Below are 20,537 nucleotides of genomic sequence, written 5' to 3' on the forward strand. Positions count from 1 at the left end.
ATCTTACCAAGAACCAATAAAATCAGAATTAGTGGTTCATGCCTGTAATCTGGTCTGCTCTGGAAACAAAGGTCATAAGGATTGATAGTTGAACCAATTCTTCGCAAAAGATTTAAAAGACCCTATCTGAACAGAAAAGGCTACACTTGGTAAGAGAGCCTGGCTTAAGTTGTAGAATGCAAGTGTGCATTTATAGTCTTTTTTTCCTTGTCATTCTCTAAACAATACAATGTATGTGTTTCTACACACACATACATATATGTGTGTATGTATATATAGCATTTACTGAACTACAGATTATTGAAAGTAGTAAAGAGAATGTAGATTATATGAAAATAATAGTTCCTGTTATACAAAAGACATGAGTATCCACAAATTTTGTTATCTGTGGATTCCTGGAATTAATCATCACCGGTTACCTAGGAACCATCCATCTCAACAGTCCTACAGGTCTTCATATTCCTATAGCAATGCTAAACTGCAAAGTCCAAAGTTGTATCTAAATGTCATATTCTAAATCAGGTAAGAGTAAAATTCTCCACTTATAGACTTGTTTATAACAGTATAAAATTATGTTTTATCAAAGCTCCACTTGCTTCATAATTATAATAAAAAATTATATCATATGTTTTTCTTCAAGAAATTTGTTTTTAAATAGTATTATTCCTATAGTACTTCCTCACCAAAAATACCAGAAAAAATACTTTCTATGGTTTTTATAGTCACTACATCATCTTCCAAAACAATACATTAGAATTCAGTACATCTTTATTTAATTAATGATTATAAGTTATATTTGCATTGTTAAGCTTGCAGGTGTAAAGATTATATTTGAAAATAAACATCTTTATTCTTAGTTTTTACTTCCCTCCATTATTTTGGTGAATAATTTTCTTCGATTCTAGAATTACAAGCCAGTAAACATTGCACTCATGCTTTATTTTTACCTTGTATCAGGCATAACAATAATTATATATAATATATGTGTGGTGATTCTAAGACCTTTTTTACGTTTTAGCAGGGATTTATCTACATATAATTGGCTAATGTAGGGAGAAATGGAAGAAGAAAAACATTTTCTGCTCACTACCTAGAAAATGGAAGTTAAAGACTCACAATAGTGGTTCCTGTCCATAATCTTTATACTGTGTGCATGCGTGTATGTGTGCATGTGTGCGTCTGCATGCATGTGCAGTACCAAGGTTTGAACTCTCTTGGCTTTCTTGCTTACAGGTGGTACTCTGCCAGTTGAGCCACATCTCCAGTCCAGCATTTTGCTAGTTTATTGGAGGTGAAGTCAAACTTTTCTGCCTGGGCTGACTTCTAATCTTGATCGTCTATGTCAGCCTGCTGATAGGTTAGTGTGAGCTACCACCATTCATCTTGTCTTTATACTGTTAGAGCTGGAAGAATGTCCTCTAAAAACTCTTAATCCTTACACAGTGGATCTGGATGGGTATGGAAGGTAAACTTTAGGACCTCTTTTTGGCTGACAGGCCTTCCATCTTCTCTGTCTCGTTCCTGGAGAGTTTAAAAGTTGTTTTTTTGTTTTTTTTACCATTTTAAAGGAAGACAGATGTAGATAGCCACTCTATGTCTCCCTGACCTGTAGCTTAACATCCAGATTCTAATATCTGAGTCCAGCACTCTTGATATTTTTCAGATATAATTCATTTTCCCTGTTTCTTCATCTGTCTATTTTGCTTCATTTTCCCTCTGATGATGTTGGGTTTTTTTTTTATCTTAAAAAGGTGTAGTGGTTCATAGGGATCACCAAAAAGTCATTTTCCTATCTGATTTAGGAGGTGATGTGGGAAATCCAGTTAGCAAAAAAATTTGATAGACCAGCTGACAATGGGACCAGGAGACATCATTTATGCTTTTACTATAAACTAGGAGAGCAGGGAATCTTTTGATCTTTGTCAACACTAATAATCATGCTGTTCTGTTTTGAAAGAAATCCAAGAAAGCCAATTGGGTAGGGAATTTGTGAGATTCAGCTAGTATACAAATTTCAGTCACTGACAGTGTTTGGGGGCTTCCCTCAGCTTCCAAGTTCCCACCTAAAATCCCTGGCACATGAAAACTATTCCAGATGTTTCACTCACAAAAAAAAGAAGTTCTTAAAAGATGAAAGTTTTTAGCTAGGATTTATTTAGTATAACATGCTAACATTGGGAGATACAGAAAAAGCAAGAAACATTTTCTGTTCCCCACATAAAAATGGGAGAAGAATCCAAAACTGTTCCTGTAAGTATAGAAATTTAGATCTTTTAAAATTCTAGTTTATTGCTGAAACATTAAACTTCAAGTTTGATATAACTCTTCTTTTGATTCATAGTTGCCTATGTTATTATGAATTAATGCTTAATTTTAAGGGATAAATTTTTTATAAAGTGCAGAATTACATACTTTTGTTAACATCAAGATTGAAGAAATAGGGCTGGGGATATAGCCTAGTGGCAAGAGTGCCTGCCTCGGATACATGAGGCCCTAGGTTCGATTCCCCAGCACCACATATACAGAAAACGGCCAGAAGTGGCGCTGTGGCTCAAGTGGCAGAGTGCTAGCCTTGAGCGGGAAGAAGCCAGGGACAGTGCTCAGGCCCTGAGTCCAAGGCCCAGGACTGGCCAAAAAAAAAAAAAGATTGAAGAAATAGTCTTTTTACCACAGATGTTCAATAATGTGTCATTTGTTTTCTTAGGAGCTCCCTGCACCATTACTTGATGACAATTCAAAAAAGGAACTTGATGAAGATGTATCTCATGAAACAGCAGAAAATAATACAAATATGAAGATAGCTTGGCGTTACCAATTACTACCCAAAATGGAGGCAAGTCAATATACAAACTCTTCCTAAAATTTGCAAATGCATTTATTTCCATTTTATATAATCTCTTGTGGTACCTCTGTTATTTTTAATGCAATACAAACTATATTTGTTACTTTAAACACTTAGATGGTTAATTTTAGTTTATGTGATAAAGTGATGTTTTTCTTAAAGCTAAAATTATGGCAAATTGGTTTTTACTAGTGTATACCAATCATACTGAATGAAGGTTATTATCATCTTATACATATGTGTGTCTGTGTGTGTATATATATATATATATATATATATATATACAGTGTATGTTTATATTCACACATACAGAGACACAAATAAACACACACACACATTGGCTCATCTGGCAAATTACATTTTTTCCTACAAAAATACATTATTTTATTTCTTCTATAATCCCTATATAGAATTCTTTGTTCCAGGGTTAAAAGCCAGAATAAGTGATATAATCAAGCTATTTTTATCTATTCTGGTTCCTATATTCAATCTAAATGGTAGTTACTTGGAATTACTGTTTTCATTCCTATACATTTTTCAGGGATCACATTTCCTATACATTTTCAATGATCACCCAGCTAGCTGGTAATCCTATCTAGATAGGAATAAGAGTCAGGAAATGAAAGAGAAGAGAACAGATGTCATTGATTCTGTCCAGTAAAACTCAAAAACTGTGTTCCTAGGAAAGGTTCTGTATATCTAGAATGAAATCCGTCACCTGATTGTTTTCTTTTTCACTGTTCAAAAGACTTTTCTGTCTTCCAGTAAAACCTTTTGGTAGAAAAGAGAGAAAAATTCAAATCTTAAAAAAAACAATTCTCATAGTCCATCCCAGTGCCCTGGTCTCTGGTCTTCCATATTGACAGCAGTGTTGTCTTTTTTTTTTTTTTCTTTATTGTCGAAGTGTGATACAGAGGGGTTCATATGAAAGGCACTGAGTACATTTCTTGTTCTACTTGTCACCTCCTCCCTCATTTCTCCCCTCCCCCCTGCCTCTTCCCCTCTCCCCCCAAGAGTTGTGCAGTTGGTTTACACCAAATGGTTTCTAAGTGTTGCTTTTTGAATGGTTTGTCTTTTTGTTCTTTGTCTCTCGATTTTGGTATTCCCTCTCCCTTCCCCAGTTCTATTACTCGTATAGACAATATCCAAGGTACTCAGATGTAATACAGTGGTAGCAAAGGTACAGCCACAGGAAGGGACTACAAGAGAAACAAAACGAGACAAACCACTCAGTCAAACAAACAGACAAGGAAAAAAAGAAAAAAAGTTGTATGAGTTCACATGGCATGTTGAGAATAATTACAACAATGATATAACTCTTGTTTCTGTAATGTGGAGTTCATTTCACTTGGCATCTTCTTATGTGGTCATATGGGTGTAGTAGCTATTGGGGTATTTTGGTCTTCTGCCATGACTAGCCTATTCATGTACTAGCTATTCCCTATGAGGGACACCATAGGGTTTATGTTTCTTTGGGTCTGGGTCACTTCACTTAGTATGATTTTTTCCAAGTGTTCCCATTTCCTTACGAATGAGGCAGTGTCATTCTTTCTGATGGAAGCATAGAATTCCATTGTGTATATGTACCACATTTTCCTGATCCACTCGTCTACTGAGGGGCATCTAGGTTGGTTCCATGTTTTTAGCGATTACAAGTTGTGCTGTGATGAACATAGTTGTGCTGGTGGCTTTAGTGTGGTCTTGCTTTCAGTCTTTTGTGTAGATGCCCAAAAGTGGGGCTGCTGGGTCATAGGGGAGCTCTATGTTTAGCCTTCTTAGGAACCTCCACATTGCTTTCCAGAGAGGTTGAACAAGTTTGCATTCCCACCAACAATGTAGTAGAGTTCCCTTTTGGCCACATCCTCTCCAGAATTTGTTATTATTAGATTTCCTGATAATAGACATTCTTACTGGGGTGAGGTGGAATCTCAATCTTGTTTTGATTTGCATGTCTTTTATGGCCAGTGATGTTAAGCACTTTCCATGTGACTCTTGGCCATTCTCATTTCCTTTTCAGAGAAGTCTCTTTTTAGGTCTTTAGCCCATTTGTTGAGAGGGCTATTGGTTCTTTGATTGTTTGTTTTGGTCTTTTCCAAGGACAGAAGCTTGTTTAAAATACTCTTAATTTCAAATATCTAATTGATTTTCTGCCCCTACTACTCCCTTCTAAATGTATGACTGTCATTTCTAGTGCACTCCTACCAAGCTCAAACATAGCCTTAGATAAAACTCTGTGTACATGTTATATGTGGTCACTACTAGTTTATGAAGGAAACTGTGTGAGATGAAATCTGCCTGCTATTATATACCTGTGAATATATACATCTTAAGATTTTATTCAAAAATCTACTTAATCCAAACTATAAAATTATTTTCACCTATCCTATAAGACTTGCTTCTTGTGAATAGCTTCTATTTCTTTTGATAATGCTTTTTACTTTCTAATTTATCTTTTCACAAGTTACATTATTACCTCAAATATCTAGTCTAACAGAGTGATTTACATTCTTCTCTTCAATAGTCCATCATATATTTTAAAATACATTTACATTGTTTTATAGTTAAGTAGCTAGGATAAGTCCTCTATCAAAGAATTCTTTGTTAGAGAATCAATCTTATTTTCATTTCTTTTATATTTCTACCACTTCCTAAGTAATACCAAGATAATAAGTATTTAATAAATAATAATAAATTTACTCATATGGATCTCAACTATTGATTAAGCATTAACAGTGTCAAGTACAAAACATGTTGTAATACTTGTATAGTATACAGTCGCAATTTAGATGCAATAATTATTTGATTTTTAAACTGATTTAAGCTACAATTCAGAGAAAAATATTTATATCAATACTAATACTTCATACAAAGTAGTTCAAAAATGAGAGGAAATTTCTACAACCTGATTTTTCACTAGTGGGAAAAGATGAAAAGGAAATTTAAATGACTCTTAAGCATACCAGACCATATGACTGTGGCAACAAAAGAAAGGCAAAGCAAAATTATACTTAACTGCCATTTTTCTCTTATCCTATAACAGTGACCTAAAATGTTTGGTAAGGCACCCTATTAGCCATACTAGAGGAAACTAGTTCTCTCACATGTTACTAGTGAAAATGTAAGTAGGTACAACTCTGTTGATTAATTTGGTGATATCCTTCAAAAATTACACATGTATCACTTGATCCTTGTGAAAATTGCATAATGAATATATTCATTGAGATTTAAAATGAAATATGTGCAAGATACTCAAGCTCACATATATGTGTGTGAACATGAATAGCTTAGATAGATAGATGAATAGATAGATAGATAGATAGATAGATAGGTACATATAGTTCAGATACTAAGCTTAAACTCAGAGCCTTGCACTCTCCCTTACCTATTTCACTCAAAGATAGAATTCTACCACTTGAGCTATACCTCAACTTTCTACTCTTTGCTCCCTTTCTTTCTTTCTTCCTTCCTTCCTTCCTTTCTTTTTCTTTCTTTCTTTCTTTCTTTCTTTCTTTCTTTCTTTCTTTCTTTCTTTCTCTCATTCCTCTTCTCTTTCTCTTCTTTCTCCCCCTGTGTCTCTCCCCATACCTCCATCTTGTGTGGGCTGGCAGTTTGCTCTCCCCCCAATAAACTCCTTTCTCCTGAAAAAAAATAATAAATTGCTACCTACAGTGTATTCTGTTATTTAATTTTTCAATATTGTAGAGAGCTATTACCATGGGCTCCATCCATTTATGACATTGTATTAGGTACTTCCTAAATTCTCATTACATTTTGGTTTTTTATCTTTAGTGGCTTAGCCACAACAATCCTGTGATAGATTATGTGACAAATACTTTTTCAATAAGACAATGTAATTACAAAGGACACTGACGAATCTTCTGATTCACTAGGGAATCGTGACACAATGGTAATAAAAACATTTACATAGTACATTACAATTTACATTTTCAGTATTGCATTAGATTCCCAGAAGAACCTAATGAAATAATTATTAGCTTTATGTCTGGTGGTTGAACTGAGACTCAAAGTGGCTTAGAACTGGATCACTGTCTGTTATTCCATACTGAGAAACATTTAGACTCTTAGTGATACAGCTCTTTTCTGAAAATTTTCTTGCCACCAAACTAGAGGTAAGGCTTAGTATTGTTTTGTTGCCCTGTTTTCTCTGCACCCCAATCAGAGTTCATTATCTTTTAGCATAGTGAATTTTTACATCCATTTTACTCTCATCCGCAGATGACAAAACTAAAAAGTTTGAACAAACTTACAAGTTATTTATGACATTGTAATATAAAAACATATCTGCTTTTATAAAAATTGACACTTTTTAATGAATAGTTACCATTATAATTTAGTGTCATTTTTGAAGAAATACTTAGTTTTGGTTTTACAGTTTTAAGCAACAAAAGAGTTCAGTATTTAGAAAACTATTAATACTATATGTGTGGGGGCAAAACTTGGAATATCGTTTTGTCCCTTACTAATACATTAGTTTTCTTTTTTACTGAATGCATTGTTTTCTTTAATCAGTAATAAAATGTTATGTGTATTTGTAAATATCTTAGCAGTCATATCTAAGCTTTGAAATAAATTAATAGAAAGTATGAGAAAAGCTTCCAATTTTACTGAATTACTTCTTTTATGTAAACTTACAGCACAAAATCAGTTTTCTGCCTTGATCTATGTAAAATGTGAAATTTCCTTTTTTATTTTTAAAACAATATCTTTATTAGAATTTTCCCCTCATATCTTTATTGTTAAAGTGATGTACAGAGGGTTTACAGTTTCCAATGTAAGGCAGTGAGTACATTTCTCATCCAACTTATTACTTCCTCCCTCATTTTTCCCTCCCTCCCCCTCCCTGCTTTCCTCCCCCCCATTAGTTGTACAGTTGGTTTACACCATATAGTTTTGTAAGTATTGCTGTTGCACTGGTTTGTCTTTTTATCCTTTGTCTCCTTTTCCCTTCCCTAGTTCCAGTACATGTATATACCATATCCAGGGTACTAAAATCAGTTACAATGATAATCAGGGGTAAAACCACAGGAAAGAAAGACAAAAGAAAAAGAACATAATTTCACATGGTATGTTGAAAATAACAACAATGATAAACCACTTGTTTCCATAACTTGGAGTTTTATTCACTTCGCATCATGAAATGTGAAATTTCTATGACATCAATATTGTAATTGGAAACGTTAATAGAGACAGTAACCTAAAAAGCATCCCTAGCTCCTTAGCAATTTAGTGTGTTTTCTGGGTGCATAGGACTTCAAGAACTTTCAGTTTGCTGATAAATTTATTAACTCAAACTTAAAAGAAGTGAAAAGTCTCTTTTTTTCTCTCTCTCCCCAGGGCAAGTCTGCTAAAATAGATTATTCATGCTTATTTGATTCAGGTAGGCTTTTGCAAGCTTCCCTACTAGGCCTGGGAATGTGGTACATTGAGGCCTTTTCAGGGGCTTCTGACATAGACCAAGCTTTTATTGCGTGGTGTTTTATTATAGCCAAATCCTAGTCTCCACCCAGTTTGTAGGCACTCTGCTTATTCTTTTGAATCAGAAAAGGTTATCACCTACCTTAATCCATGCTACCGCATGGATTAGGGACACCAGTGTGCCCCAGGATTCTCAAAGAGGATCCTGGAAACTTCTGTTTTTTTTCTTTTTTGCTGTCTTTACTAAATTCTATTGGGCCTTAGAGGGATTTGCATCCGAAATGGGCAACCTGGTGTTTTTCTCAATGAAGACATCAGATCAAAGTTCAGTTAGTCAAGGCCTTTTCAGAAACATTAAGGGGGCTTGGACTTACACAATAAAAAGATGAGCTCTAGCAGAGATTGCAGTAAAAACATTCTGAACTATAATCCGGATAAAGAATAGATTATAAGCCAAAGAACAGACCTTGTTTAAATTGCTTTAGACTAATAACTTCACATTTAAAACTTTACACCCTATTTTTAAGAGACATTTAATGTCCTGTAATTTATTTGTCAATACTTTTATAGTAAAGAGAAAAATCATACTTTGAGATCCACAATCCTGTACCTACCATTATTGCATTGAAAAAGTTAGATTGAAGCTGATATATTTCATTAAGGAAAATAAGCAGGAACTTATGGAAGCATGAACAGGCATTTTATTTAGAAAATAAATGTCAAACCCATAGACAGAGACAAATGTTCCAATTAGATTTAAACATGTTTTATTTCATGTTGCTATATAATTTGATGTCTTTAGGCATTTAATCTGAATCACTGGTCTTAAATGTTATGCAAAGTTGTGTTTCTTATCTAAAAATAATCACTTAGTAAAATATAAGGATCCATATACAGTTCTCCTGTTTCTGTGGAGATTTTCTAGTTTTATTGAACATTCTCAAAAATGCCTATTTTGTAATATTCAAAACAATGTAAATGATGTAAGATAGGATAAGAACTTTTACCAAAAGCTTTTGCTCAGTCAAATTTGTTAACGGTTCAACAGAGAGAAATTGGAATAGGAGGGAGTGAGAGATAAAACAAGAGTGTGTGTATGTGAGAGACAGAAAGAGATAGAGCACAGTGATTTTTAATGTGCTCAATGAAATCAGCCTAGAATCCATCCAAAACAATAAAATAATTAGATTTTTACTATTCTATAGTTTCCCATGAGAAGGATAATTTGTTAGACATATTATTAATAGATTACACAAAACAATTATTTTCCATGAACTAATGATTATTCCAAGTTTAGATCAAACTAATATAGCTTATCTATACTCTCATACTTTAACATGTGCCTTGTTTCTATCTAGAGTAATGTAGTACATATTATTCTATAACCTTAATTTTAACTTTGTAAGGAATATTGAACATGTGTGTGCACATGTGTAAAAAAATCTTATAAGCATTTAATTTTTAAATGATGCTTAGTTTATTATATTGAAATACTTGGTTTATTTTTGGACCACTAACCAAAGTAATTTGGCTTAAGTTTTTCATTAGTTCTTAGCTACTGCACATTTAATTTGTCATTAAACTTCAGAATTATATATTTATGTATATATATATGCATATATGTTTACTACATTTTTAACTTAGAGATGCATGCAGCATACCTTACCTAAAAAAGAGATGTTTAAATTTTTATAAACTTATTAATCAATAGCAGTGAAGAAAAATGGGAAGTGAAAAGTTTAATTCCTACCTATATATAGTTTAAATAATAAAGGTTATATTTTTTGAAATTTAGCTTTTCCCTATTAGTGTTAAAATACATAAATATTCCATTATTTCTCTGATATACAACAAGTACACTGTAGTTAAAATGACTTTTAACAACAAACATGTTTTGATTTAGTAGGTTGGACCTGTGTCATCTTCAAGATTTGGTCATTATTATGACGCATCCAAAAAGATATCTGAAAAACTACTTGCGCTTTCAAAATGGCATGGATTTTTTCTTCCAGAAAGAGTGTCTTCAACCCTTAAAGTAGAACCCTGGTAAGCTAATTACACGTAAAATAGCAAATTCTGAGTTCACATATTAATAGAATTAATTTAAAAACATTTTTCAAAGAAATGCATACCTAAGGATATATAAATATACCCACTGTATCTATACATTGTATGTATGTAATATAGAGAGAATAACCTAGCTGGTTACAGTTTCTACTGTTTCTATTTTCTAGAAAATGTGAAAGAGTTCTAATTGAGAACCTTTCAGCTCAAAATGGAAATAAATAACTAATCAATGCTTTTTGATAATAATAGAGAAATGATATACAGTAATACTTCTTTCTCAAGGGATTTTAGTAAGTACTCTATCAAAATGCAAACAAGTATATGTTTTCAAATATTTCATTTATTAAGGATTTCTATTTTTAGTTATGTTATAAATAGAACCATATATATAATTTTAGATCAAAGAATTTGGACTTTGTATTTTACAATGAATAGCTTTAAATATTAAAACAACTCATCCTGTTTATAATATTAATAATTAAAGCATAACTCCAAAAATTATAGAGCTATATATTGAATAATTTATAAAATGTTAAGAATATTTAATGCGGATTCTTACTTTAGTAACCTGAGGAATAAGTTATATTCTGTTTGTTTTAGCATTATACAATCTTTATTTTTTTAAGTGAGATGACTTATTAATGGAGCAAAATGACTTACTACATTGGCAGAAAACAATTAAATAAAATGAAAGATCCACAGTCTTTTTCTCAAAATTTTAGCTAAGAATGTAGTGAAGAGTGTTTATTCTTAACTTGGTTTCAGAATTTTCTTCCCTTTATTACTGGGTTCTCTAGTTGGTGGCTAAGGACTCAACAAAAGTGACTACTTTGATATTAGTTTAGCAGCAGTAGCTCCCACACTCTACATTTAGTATCTCATGTAATCCTTTTACTCCATATAAAATAATGTATTCCTGTTTTCCAGGAAAAGGGGATACTGAAATTTATAGAAGTTATTTATCTAATTTTCAACTATTAACAGATAGAACCAGGACTATTATCTGATCCCTCTTTCTTTTTGCCTCACTACTATGAAAGATTTTTGTCATTTTGTGTTAAACAACACTGTAAAAGAAATAGGAAAAAGCTCCGCTCTGATACTGAGTTATCCTACTGTTAAACTTGGGCAAATCTTTTAGTTTCTGTGAAAATCAGTACCCTCCTGTGAAAATTTGAGGATGAAGGAAAGGTAAAATACCACCTACTCTATATACATCACTTGTTTTTAATCATTATTGATTTAATCATTATAGTGATATTCTTGTTCCCCGTTTGGGGCATACATATATGTATAAGTGTACATACACATATATGCTTGGAAAATAGTCACAATAGCTTTCCCATCATTTCTCAAAAATAAGTGGTAGAAATTAGATTACAAGTTCACTCTCCTTGACTCATAATTCTGTGCTAGCAGCAGAAAAGTACTGCAGCTGTTCTGGAGTGCATAGGGAAATAAATAGAATACTTGGGCTAGGTATGTACTTAAGTGATAGACTGCTTGCCTAGCATGCATGGGTTCCCAGCAAAATATTAAGTGTGATGTAATTTAAAAAAATAATGCAGTGTTACTTTTGCAATTAAAAAAATAAATATTTTTTAAGAATAATAATTACTTATTTATTGTGAAAGTGATGTACAGAGGGATTAGAGTTTCATATGTTAGGCCATGGGTACATTTCTTGTACTATTTATTACCTCCTCCCTCATTCCCCCCTTTCCACTCCCCCTTTCCTTTCCCCCCATGAATTGTTCAGTTTTTTTTTTGCAAATGGTTTTTCAAGTATTGCTTTTGGCATTGATTGTCTTTTTATCCTTTGTCTCTCGATTTTGATATGTCCTTTCACTTCCTTAGTTCTAATACCAGTATATACAGTACCCAGGGTACTCAGATAAGGTACAGTGATAGCATGGTGACAAACACAGGAAGGGGATACAAGAGGATCATCAACAAAAGAAAGACCACAAACAAGAATACACTAAAGCCACCAGCACAACAATGTTCATCGCAGCATAATTTGGCATAGCTAAAATATGGAACCAACCCAGATGCCACTCAGTAGACAAATGGATCAGGAAAATGTGGTACATATACACAATGGAATTTTATGCCTCTATCAGAAAGAATGACTGTTGGGGTCAGCTGCACCTTTAAGGGGCCACAGCTGACCTCAGCCTGTCCCTCCCCTTCCTGTCTTTAACCGGAAGAGAAGGAAGTCTGACATCACTTAAGGGACAGCTCCTTGGGACCAATCAGGGGCCCCTCTCTTGTGCCCGCCTTTAGGGTATATCTGGGGGGTTCCTCATTTGAATAAACAGAAGCCCTAATGGCTTTCTCCAGGGGCCCATGCGTCCGTGTCGTTCTTGGCGGCTTTGGGGCACCCTGCGACCACACGCCACCGAGGCTACCCGTGGCCATCGCTCCCGCGTGAGCGATCATGGACCACCCGGGAAGGGGCAGACAAGCCCCTTCCCTCCCAAGCGAGGGGAAGTAGAGAGAGAGATGAGGCTACCTGTGGCCATAGCTCCCACGTGAGAGCGATAAAGGGCCAACCTGGGAAGGGGCGGACAAGCCCCTTCCCCCCCCCCAAATGAGGGGAAGCCGAGAGAGCCCACAAATGACATTGCCCCATTCATAAGGAAATGGAAGAACTTGGAAAAAATTATACTAAGTGAAGTGAGCCAGACCCAAAGAAACTTGGGCTCTATGGTTTTCCTCATAGGGAATAATTAGCACAGGTATAGGCTAGTCATAGCAGAGGATCACAAGAGCCCAATGAACACCTAAGATGATGCTAAGTGAAATGAACTCCATGTTATGGACACAAGTGTTACATCACTGTTGTAATTACTTTCAACATTCCATGTAAAAAATATATTTTAAGGATAAAAAATTTCATTCTGTCATTCTACTAGTAACAGAGAAGTTAATTTTACTCAAATATCTACCAGGTGGGGTAATTATTCTAGGCATTTGAGCCTGGCCTATTTAATTTTTCTAACCATCATCTGAAAGAAGGAACATGAGAGCAGAACTTGAGAGCAAAGGTGCTAAGTAACTTTCCTACCATTGCAGTGATACTAAGGTAATACTCAAGCTCAAATTTCTAAACCTCCCATTTACTCAGGCAGTAAACATGCATCCCATTAAGCTGGGTGCCAGCTTAGCTGTCTGTTGTGTGGCTGGCAGGATTTGGGCCAGCATTCTTTAAAAATATATATTTTCTGAATCTGTTGTAAGAAGTAGCAGTTTTGCATAGGAGAATTTATAGATTTTAATTATCAAGGCAGTATTTCATTTCATAGTAGTTAACTGATAATTCATTTATTTCATATTAAACTTAAATGCTTAATTAAATGTAATTAAACTTTAAACATGTAATTAAATTAATTTTGAAAATGGGTACTTTACCATGTGAGATTTATTTTAATTTATGAAATGCGTGTGCTCATTTCACTGAAATGAACTTTACTGGTTCATTTATAAAACAATAAAGCTAAGCCTCATACTTGTCTATACTTTTCCTGTAATTAAGGCTACAGGATATATCTATGTCTCACTACCATATGTGAGGATATAATATATAATTTCATAATTTCTAAAGGCACTATTGAAAATATGTAAAGATTTTTATACTAAGTAAAACTGAAGGTCATTTGAAATTTTCAGTAATTAATTTTAAATTATTGGTAGGCTCGCCTAAGGAAAATGTTCAAACATACTGTTTAAATTTTCAAATTAAAACCTAGGCATCAAAACTTGACATGTATCGCAATATTATTATCAAGCTAGGTTTATATTTCACTCTCATAAATCTGATAATCTCAGTCACAAGATAACAGATAAGGAAGCTGAGTTTGACATTAATTTTAATTAAATGTTGCTAACAGGTATTTTCAAGAATACTTTGGTTTCCTCACTAGACAGGTACTGCCTCTTCAGGATTGAAACAGTACTTTGGCTTTCCTGTTAATGAACATATCTAACACACTGGTTAACAACTAATGTCAGCATCCTCCCCAAATTTGTTTGAGTACTAACTTCCATTTGGAGATGGGGCCTTTGGGAGACAAGTAGGTTTATATAAGGTCACAAGTCCAAGATCATGACACTGACAGGTTTGGTCATCTGCTGAAGACTAACCAGCATTTCCATGATTATAATAACCTCAATCCTATTAAAAAGCAAAGATGCCTAATGGTCTAAGCACCTCTTTAAGGCCCTACTTCTTAATATTGTCACATTAGTAATAGTAATAGTTAAATTAGTAATAGTTAAATTCAGAAAGGAACATATCGAAACTATTACAGAACCTGAGTCAACTAATGTACTTACTGTCTGATAAAATATTTTTTAATTGTAGGTACTTTGTGTCTTGAATATTGAGCTTTTATATTGATACTAATGAGAATTTATTTTGAATTTCAAGGTTAATTTTTACATGTTTATCCAAATAAACAGCTAGTAACTTCTTAATTTGACTAATTTTTTTACTGATTAAACTGAATGAGCTGAATCTTGAGAAAATTATTCCTCTTTATAGGATAATTTATAGGACAAAATCAATAGTAGAAGAAGAAATAACACTTAGGATTTTAGAAGTCTTTCCATTATTATTTCCTGTCAAATTATTTTAGCATCTTACATTGGACCTCAATAAACCCTATGTAGTATTTTCTTAAACTAAGTATAGTTGTACTCTCCTCATTCATCTCAACTTTTATTCATTACACTTAACACAATTACAGTGTCATTTTTTGTCTTTTCTATATGCAAGCATAAAGTTTTCCTTTACTCATCTACTTATTCCCTGAATCTATAACATAGGTTTTTAATCACTAGTTGATGAATTAATGCATTAACATACAAATGTTACAAGTAAGTATATCCTTGTTTGTAACAATGATTTAGTGGAATAAGATCAGTAACTAAAACAGTTATAGAGGGACGAGGTAACAAACAGTACAAGAAATGTATTCAATGCCTAATGTATAAAACTGTAACCCTCTGTAATTCAGTTTGATAATAAAAACAAAAACAAAAAAAGAAAATATATTTTATTTCAAAGCTACACATTTCTTAGATTGATAAGAAAAGAAACACAGTATATGTAGAATTTATAAGTAGAAAATTCATCCTCATGAGAAAGGAATTATGGAAGAATGTGTCTAAGTAAAAATTCTGAAATCAAATATACAAGTAGATAATAATCTACTCTTTAGAAGGACATAGTGATTAATAAAAATCTCAGAATGGATTAAAAGGCATCATGTGCATGAAAAGAGATTTTTGTTCATCTACTTATCTACTAGTACAATAATTAGGTGGGAAAAATAATATCAGAAAATCAGAGAATCATTATCTTGCCCTTGTTTGTAATCAGGGAAGAAAAGTTGTTTGCATGTTTGCTTTCTTTTTCCTTTTTTCTTAAAGGAGCTCTCAGGTACAGATATCAAGTACTCTTCACTTCACATGGGACGTGCTATCTTCATTGATGTTATCTTCATATATTTGGGATCTTAGAGTGTACCCTAGAAGGCTGAGGAATTTTATATTGAAAGTTTGGTTGATTCTAGACCTCTGTTGGATGATGTAAAACACTTACAAGATGGGGGTCTAGTAAAAGATGTATGTCCTTAAAAGAGATATTGGGACTTCTGCCCCTCTTCGCTCTCTCTCTCCTTTCTCTGCCCAAAGGAAATGTACATCTTAATAGAGATCCTATAAGGCTTTGAAGTCTTAAATGGCTTGGCCTAATCTGATTGGTAGTCTTCTCTCTGATCTCAGTATGTGTGATTGGGGAAAGAATGAATGCAATCTCAAAAATATTTTCCATGTTTCCAATATTATAATTTAGGTAGTAACCTTTAATGAAGTAAGTAAAATATAAACATTTGTCTAACAACTTTTCTGAATGTAAATAATTTCTGGTAACCTTGAGTGTCTTCTGTGAGCTTAATAGTTGTAAGTAGTTGTACTTGTAAGTAGTGATAAGCTGTAAAGTCACCATAGGGAACAAATTAACCACTTGCCTTATCAATATATAGCTTAGAGTCAAATGGGAAATACACAAAATTATTTAAAAACAAGTAAGCAATATATATACTATATATATTGTAATTGTGAATTATGATAAGTAAAATCAGAAAGGAAAAAAAAAAAAACAGTTTCCAATGGCATGCCTAAGCAGGTGGTAGGGCAGTGGGCTTACTTAAGTTGTGTTCAAGCAAAGCCTTTCTGAAGACGAGACTTAAAACTAAGACTGGAAGAATATAATATAATTATGAAAAAGAAAAACCTATTGGTCCAATGACTATTCTTGCTATAGTAAGCAATGGATATGTTACAAAAGGGAATAACTTTGCTTTCACAGAAAGTTCAGGTCCTAATCAATAACATGAAAGGCTCTTGAAACAGGAGTGATAGAAGGAGCTAGATGGAGAATGTGTTCAAAGAGGCAGAAATCATACCGCACTGTATAGGGTACAGAGAAGAAGCCATAATAGAAAGATTTGGAAGGAACACTTGGGAGTGGGGAGTAGCAATTTCTGATGATATGGGTTGCTGACGTATCTTTACTCATTGAAATAACAGATCCTATCATCCACTAAGAAATGGTTACTTACCTTTTGGGAGTTTGGGTTAAATTGGAAATGGATGTTTCATAGATTGTAAAGATATACTGACTAGAGGATTTGTGTATGTTTATTATATTGGTACCATTCTGTCAGGCAATATGTATTTCTTACATCTGTGCTAAAATTCCTAGGTTCAAATGGGTGAAGTTTTGGCAAGTGGCAGAGCAAAAGTGTTTTCGGGATTAACCTAGTGAACAGAATGATGGTTTGTGAACTTTAAGCTGAAAAAATTTTTTGAAGAAAACTGCTGCTGATATGTTAAGGAGAAAAAAAAAGGATAGTGATAAAGAGGAACAAATAATACCAAACAAGTCTCAAAAGTATTGAGGAAACTATTCTAAACTGTAGCTTTGAGTTAGGCTTAATTGTGAAGATAATAAAAGCAAAACTAGGGGCTGGGGATATAGCCTAGTGGCAAGAGTGCCTGCCTCGGATACACGAGGCTCTAGGTTCGATTCCCCAGCACCACATATACAGAAAACGGCCAGAAGCGGCGCTGTGGCTCAAGTGGCAGAGTGCTAGCCTTGAGCGGGAAGAAGCCAGGGACAGTGCTCAGGCCCTGAGTCCAAGGCCCAGGACTGGCCAAAAAATAAAAAATAAATAAATAAAAATAAAAAATAAAAGCAAAACTAGACAAATGGAGCTACATCAAAAATATGTTCTCTATAGAAAACACCACAGTAGCTAATAAACTTCACTGAATCTAAGAAATGTAAATTCAAACCAAAGAGAACACTTTTTCAATTTTCAGATACTTAAAATAAGAATGTTCTGTGACAAAGATGATATGGGAAAGATTCATATAAATTTTTTGAATGTGAAAGTCAGACTATATATTATCTTTGTTGCTATTGTATCATTTTACCATTCCTAGAAGTTTATCACATAGAGAATAACACAGTTAGGGAAGATGTTTTGTCTAAGAATCTGAATTATATCTTAAAAGTATTACAAAAATTAAACAGTCTTAATGGGATGATGATGGCAAAAGCATAACTGTAATAGATTTATTGTGATTAGACTGAACACATCAAATATTAGAAAACTCAAGGTTTTATGCAGAGAAATAGAGTGAGCTCCAGTGTGTCATACCTATAATTCTAACTACTGAGGATCTTGTGGTTCAAAACCAGCCTGGGCAGGAAAGTTCATGAGACTCTTACCTACAGTTAACCACCAGGGAACAGGAAGTGATGCTGTGGCTTTTAGTGGTAGAATGCTATCCTTGAGCAGAAGAGCTCTAGGACAGCTACCAGACCCTGAGTTCAAGCCCCATGACCACCAACAACAACAGAAAGAAATGTAGTAGTAGCTGGCAGCAGAGGTAGGATGTAGATGTTTTAATTCTTTTGAGAAGATAACAATAGTTTCTTGGTAGGAAATATCTTGTAGAAAGGGGAAAGATAACAATGTAGAAGGATGGAGAACTGCCAGAATGACATCCTGTAACAAGAGGACCATACACATATAGTCTGTAAAGGAGTTTAGATATTTCACATACGGAAGACACAGTGTTCAAGGTGCGTGAAGATGCTGATGGGTGGTAGACCTCAGTTCCTTTGTACCTCTACAGCAGAAATACCATAAACTGTGTAGCTTAAACTACAAAAGTTTATTTCTCCTAGTTTTGGAGACTTGGAAGTCCCAAGTCAGGGTCCTGCTTTCCTCATAAATTATAAATTGGTATCTCCTCACTGTTAGTTCACACGGTTGAAGGGCAAGCAGGCAGGCAGGCTCCCTTTTATTATGAGGCCTTCGTTCTTATAACCTTGTCACCCCCAACCTATCCCCACCTCCACTTGGGGCTACATATGAATTTAGGAGGGGGAGGATACAAACATTAAAGCTATAACAAATAATCAGTGGTTGTGTTTTCTCAGTGAAAAAGTCATAAGGTGAGAATGAAAATGGAGGAAGAGATATGGAGGTTTGAATAAAAAAAGGAAAGTGGAAAGTGTGAAATTGTCCTCTAGGAAAATGAGTATGTAATGGGATAATCGCAGATTGCCTTAAGAGCCTATTGAATCATATTAAGTGAAGTTATCCAGACTCAAAGAAACATGGACTCTCTGGTTTCCCTCATTCGTAATAATTAGAATATGTCTAGGATAGACCCAGAGCTCAGTGCCCTTCTTGCCCTTACATACATACTTAGATTTTGTATGTTCTTGATTAGTTGAGCTTCCAAGGCAAAGATTAAAATCAGTGTTAGGTGAAAAGCATCAGAGAAGAAAGATCAGTAAATGGCAGCCTTCAGGGTAATAGTAATGAAATTTTTAACTTGAAAATTACTTGTGAATAGACTTCACAATCTCTATACTCACATGCAAATTATATGCTAATATAACTTCAGCTGAGCAAACTATTTGTACAGTTATTTGGACACATATTATGCCTACTGCCTTCTAAGTGTATTTCACTATTTTTCATAGATGAATACCTGAAATATATATATATATATATATGCAAATAGCATTTGAGTAAGACAAATTGTATTTTCTCATTGGTTTTATAATAATGTCAAAAATGCCTCATTTTCATTTTAAATTATCCTAATTAAGAGTAATAACAGCTTTTCTTCCTGTTTCTGGCTTTCCCCCACCACCAAGTGTTTCTCTCAAGTAGTTAAATCAATATTGAAATTACCAGTTCTTATTTTTAAAAACCCAGCAGCAAATCATTTTACTGAGAAGAATCATTCTTGAGCAATGTAAATTTTTAATCATTTTCATTACCTTTAAAGGGTTATGCAAAGGGATTTCAACTCAACATGTCAATTTATGTGTACAGTGCATCTTGACCTGTGTTACCCCTTCCATCATTCCCCCCATATATCCAAACCCTACCCATCCCCTCATTACCTGATTCCATTTTCATGTGTATATACAGAGTATTATAACTGTATTCATCACCATTCCTATCTTCATTCATCCACTCCTCTCTGCTAACCCTCTCCTCCTCCTTAGGCAAGATAGATTTCAGCTTCTTTTTATTCATTTTACTAAACTATTCATTGTTCAAAGCAGGTACACCATAGAAACCACCACCGCATATGCCATCCTTTACTCAATTTGATCATGTGCATGTGATCATGTATATATGCATTTTCCCCTTTCTTTGTTTTCATGTATGTTTATAATTTAGATCTAACCTCAACACATGAGACAAAACATGTCTCTGCTCTCTGAGCCTTCATTTACTTCATATTTTCAGGTCCATCCATTTCCTCACAAACGATATATATATTCTTACTGATAGATGAATAATAAAATTCCATTATATTATAATATAATATATTCTATAATAGTGTTCATATATGTATATATCCAACAAGGTCATATCCATAGCTGTGTTTCCTTCTTCCCAACTCCTGTTACTAGGTTTATAAACATATACACACACACAGAGAAAATATCCTAGGAATTAAATAATTTTAATGACAAAGCCAAAATTCAAGTAAACAAAAATAGTAAAAATACTTATTTTCAATAGTATGTATATATAATTTGGAAATATTAGAGCGCATAATGTATGGTGCCTAATAACACAGT

At 33.8% G+C, this 20,537-nt stretch overlaps 1 protein-coding gene across 1 annotated transcript in view; it reads left to right on the top strand.

Moving 5' to 3' along the window:
• Elp4 (elongator acetyltransferase complex subunit 4) overlaps nt 1-20,537 on the top strand; it is a 177,991-nt gene that overhangs the window by 33,276 nt on the left and 124,178 nt on the right. The window contains exons 4-5 of the mRNA XM_048361674.1: nt 2,705-2,833; nt 10,185-10,324. Of these exons, the coding sequence (XP_048217631.1) occupies nt 2,705-2,833; nt 10,185-10,324 (269 nt within the window). The remainder of the gene's footprint in view (nt 1-2,704; nt 2,834-10,184; nt 10,325-20,537) is intronic.

This window comes from Perognathus longimembris, chromosome 13 (assembly GCF_023159225.1).
Source record: "Perognathus longimembris pacificus isolate PPM17 chromosome 13, ASM2315922v1, whole genome shotgun sequence".
Classification (NCBI taxonomy): Eukaryota; Metazoa; Chordata; class Mammalia; order Rodentia; family Heteromyidae; genus Perognathus; species Perognathus longimembris.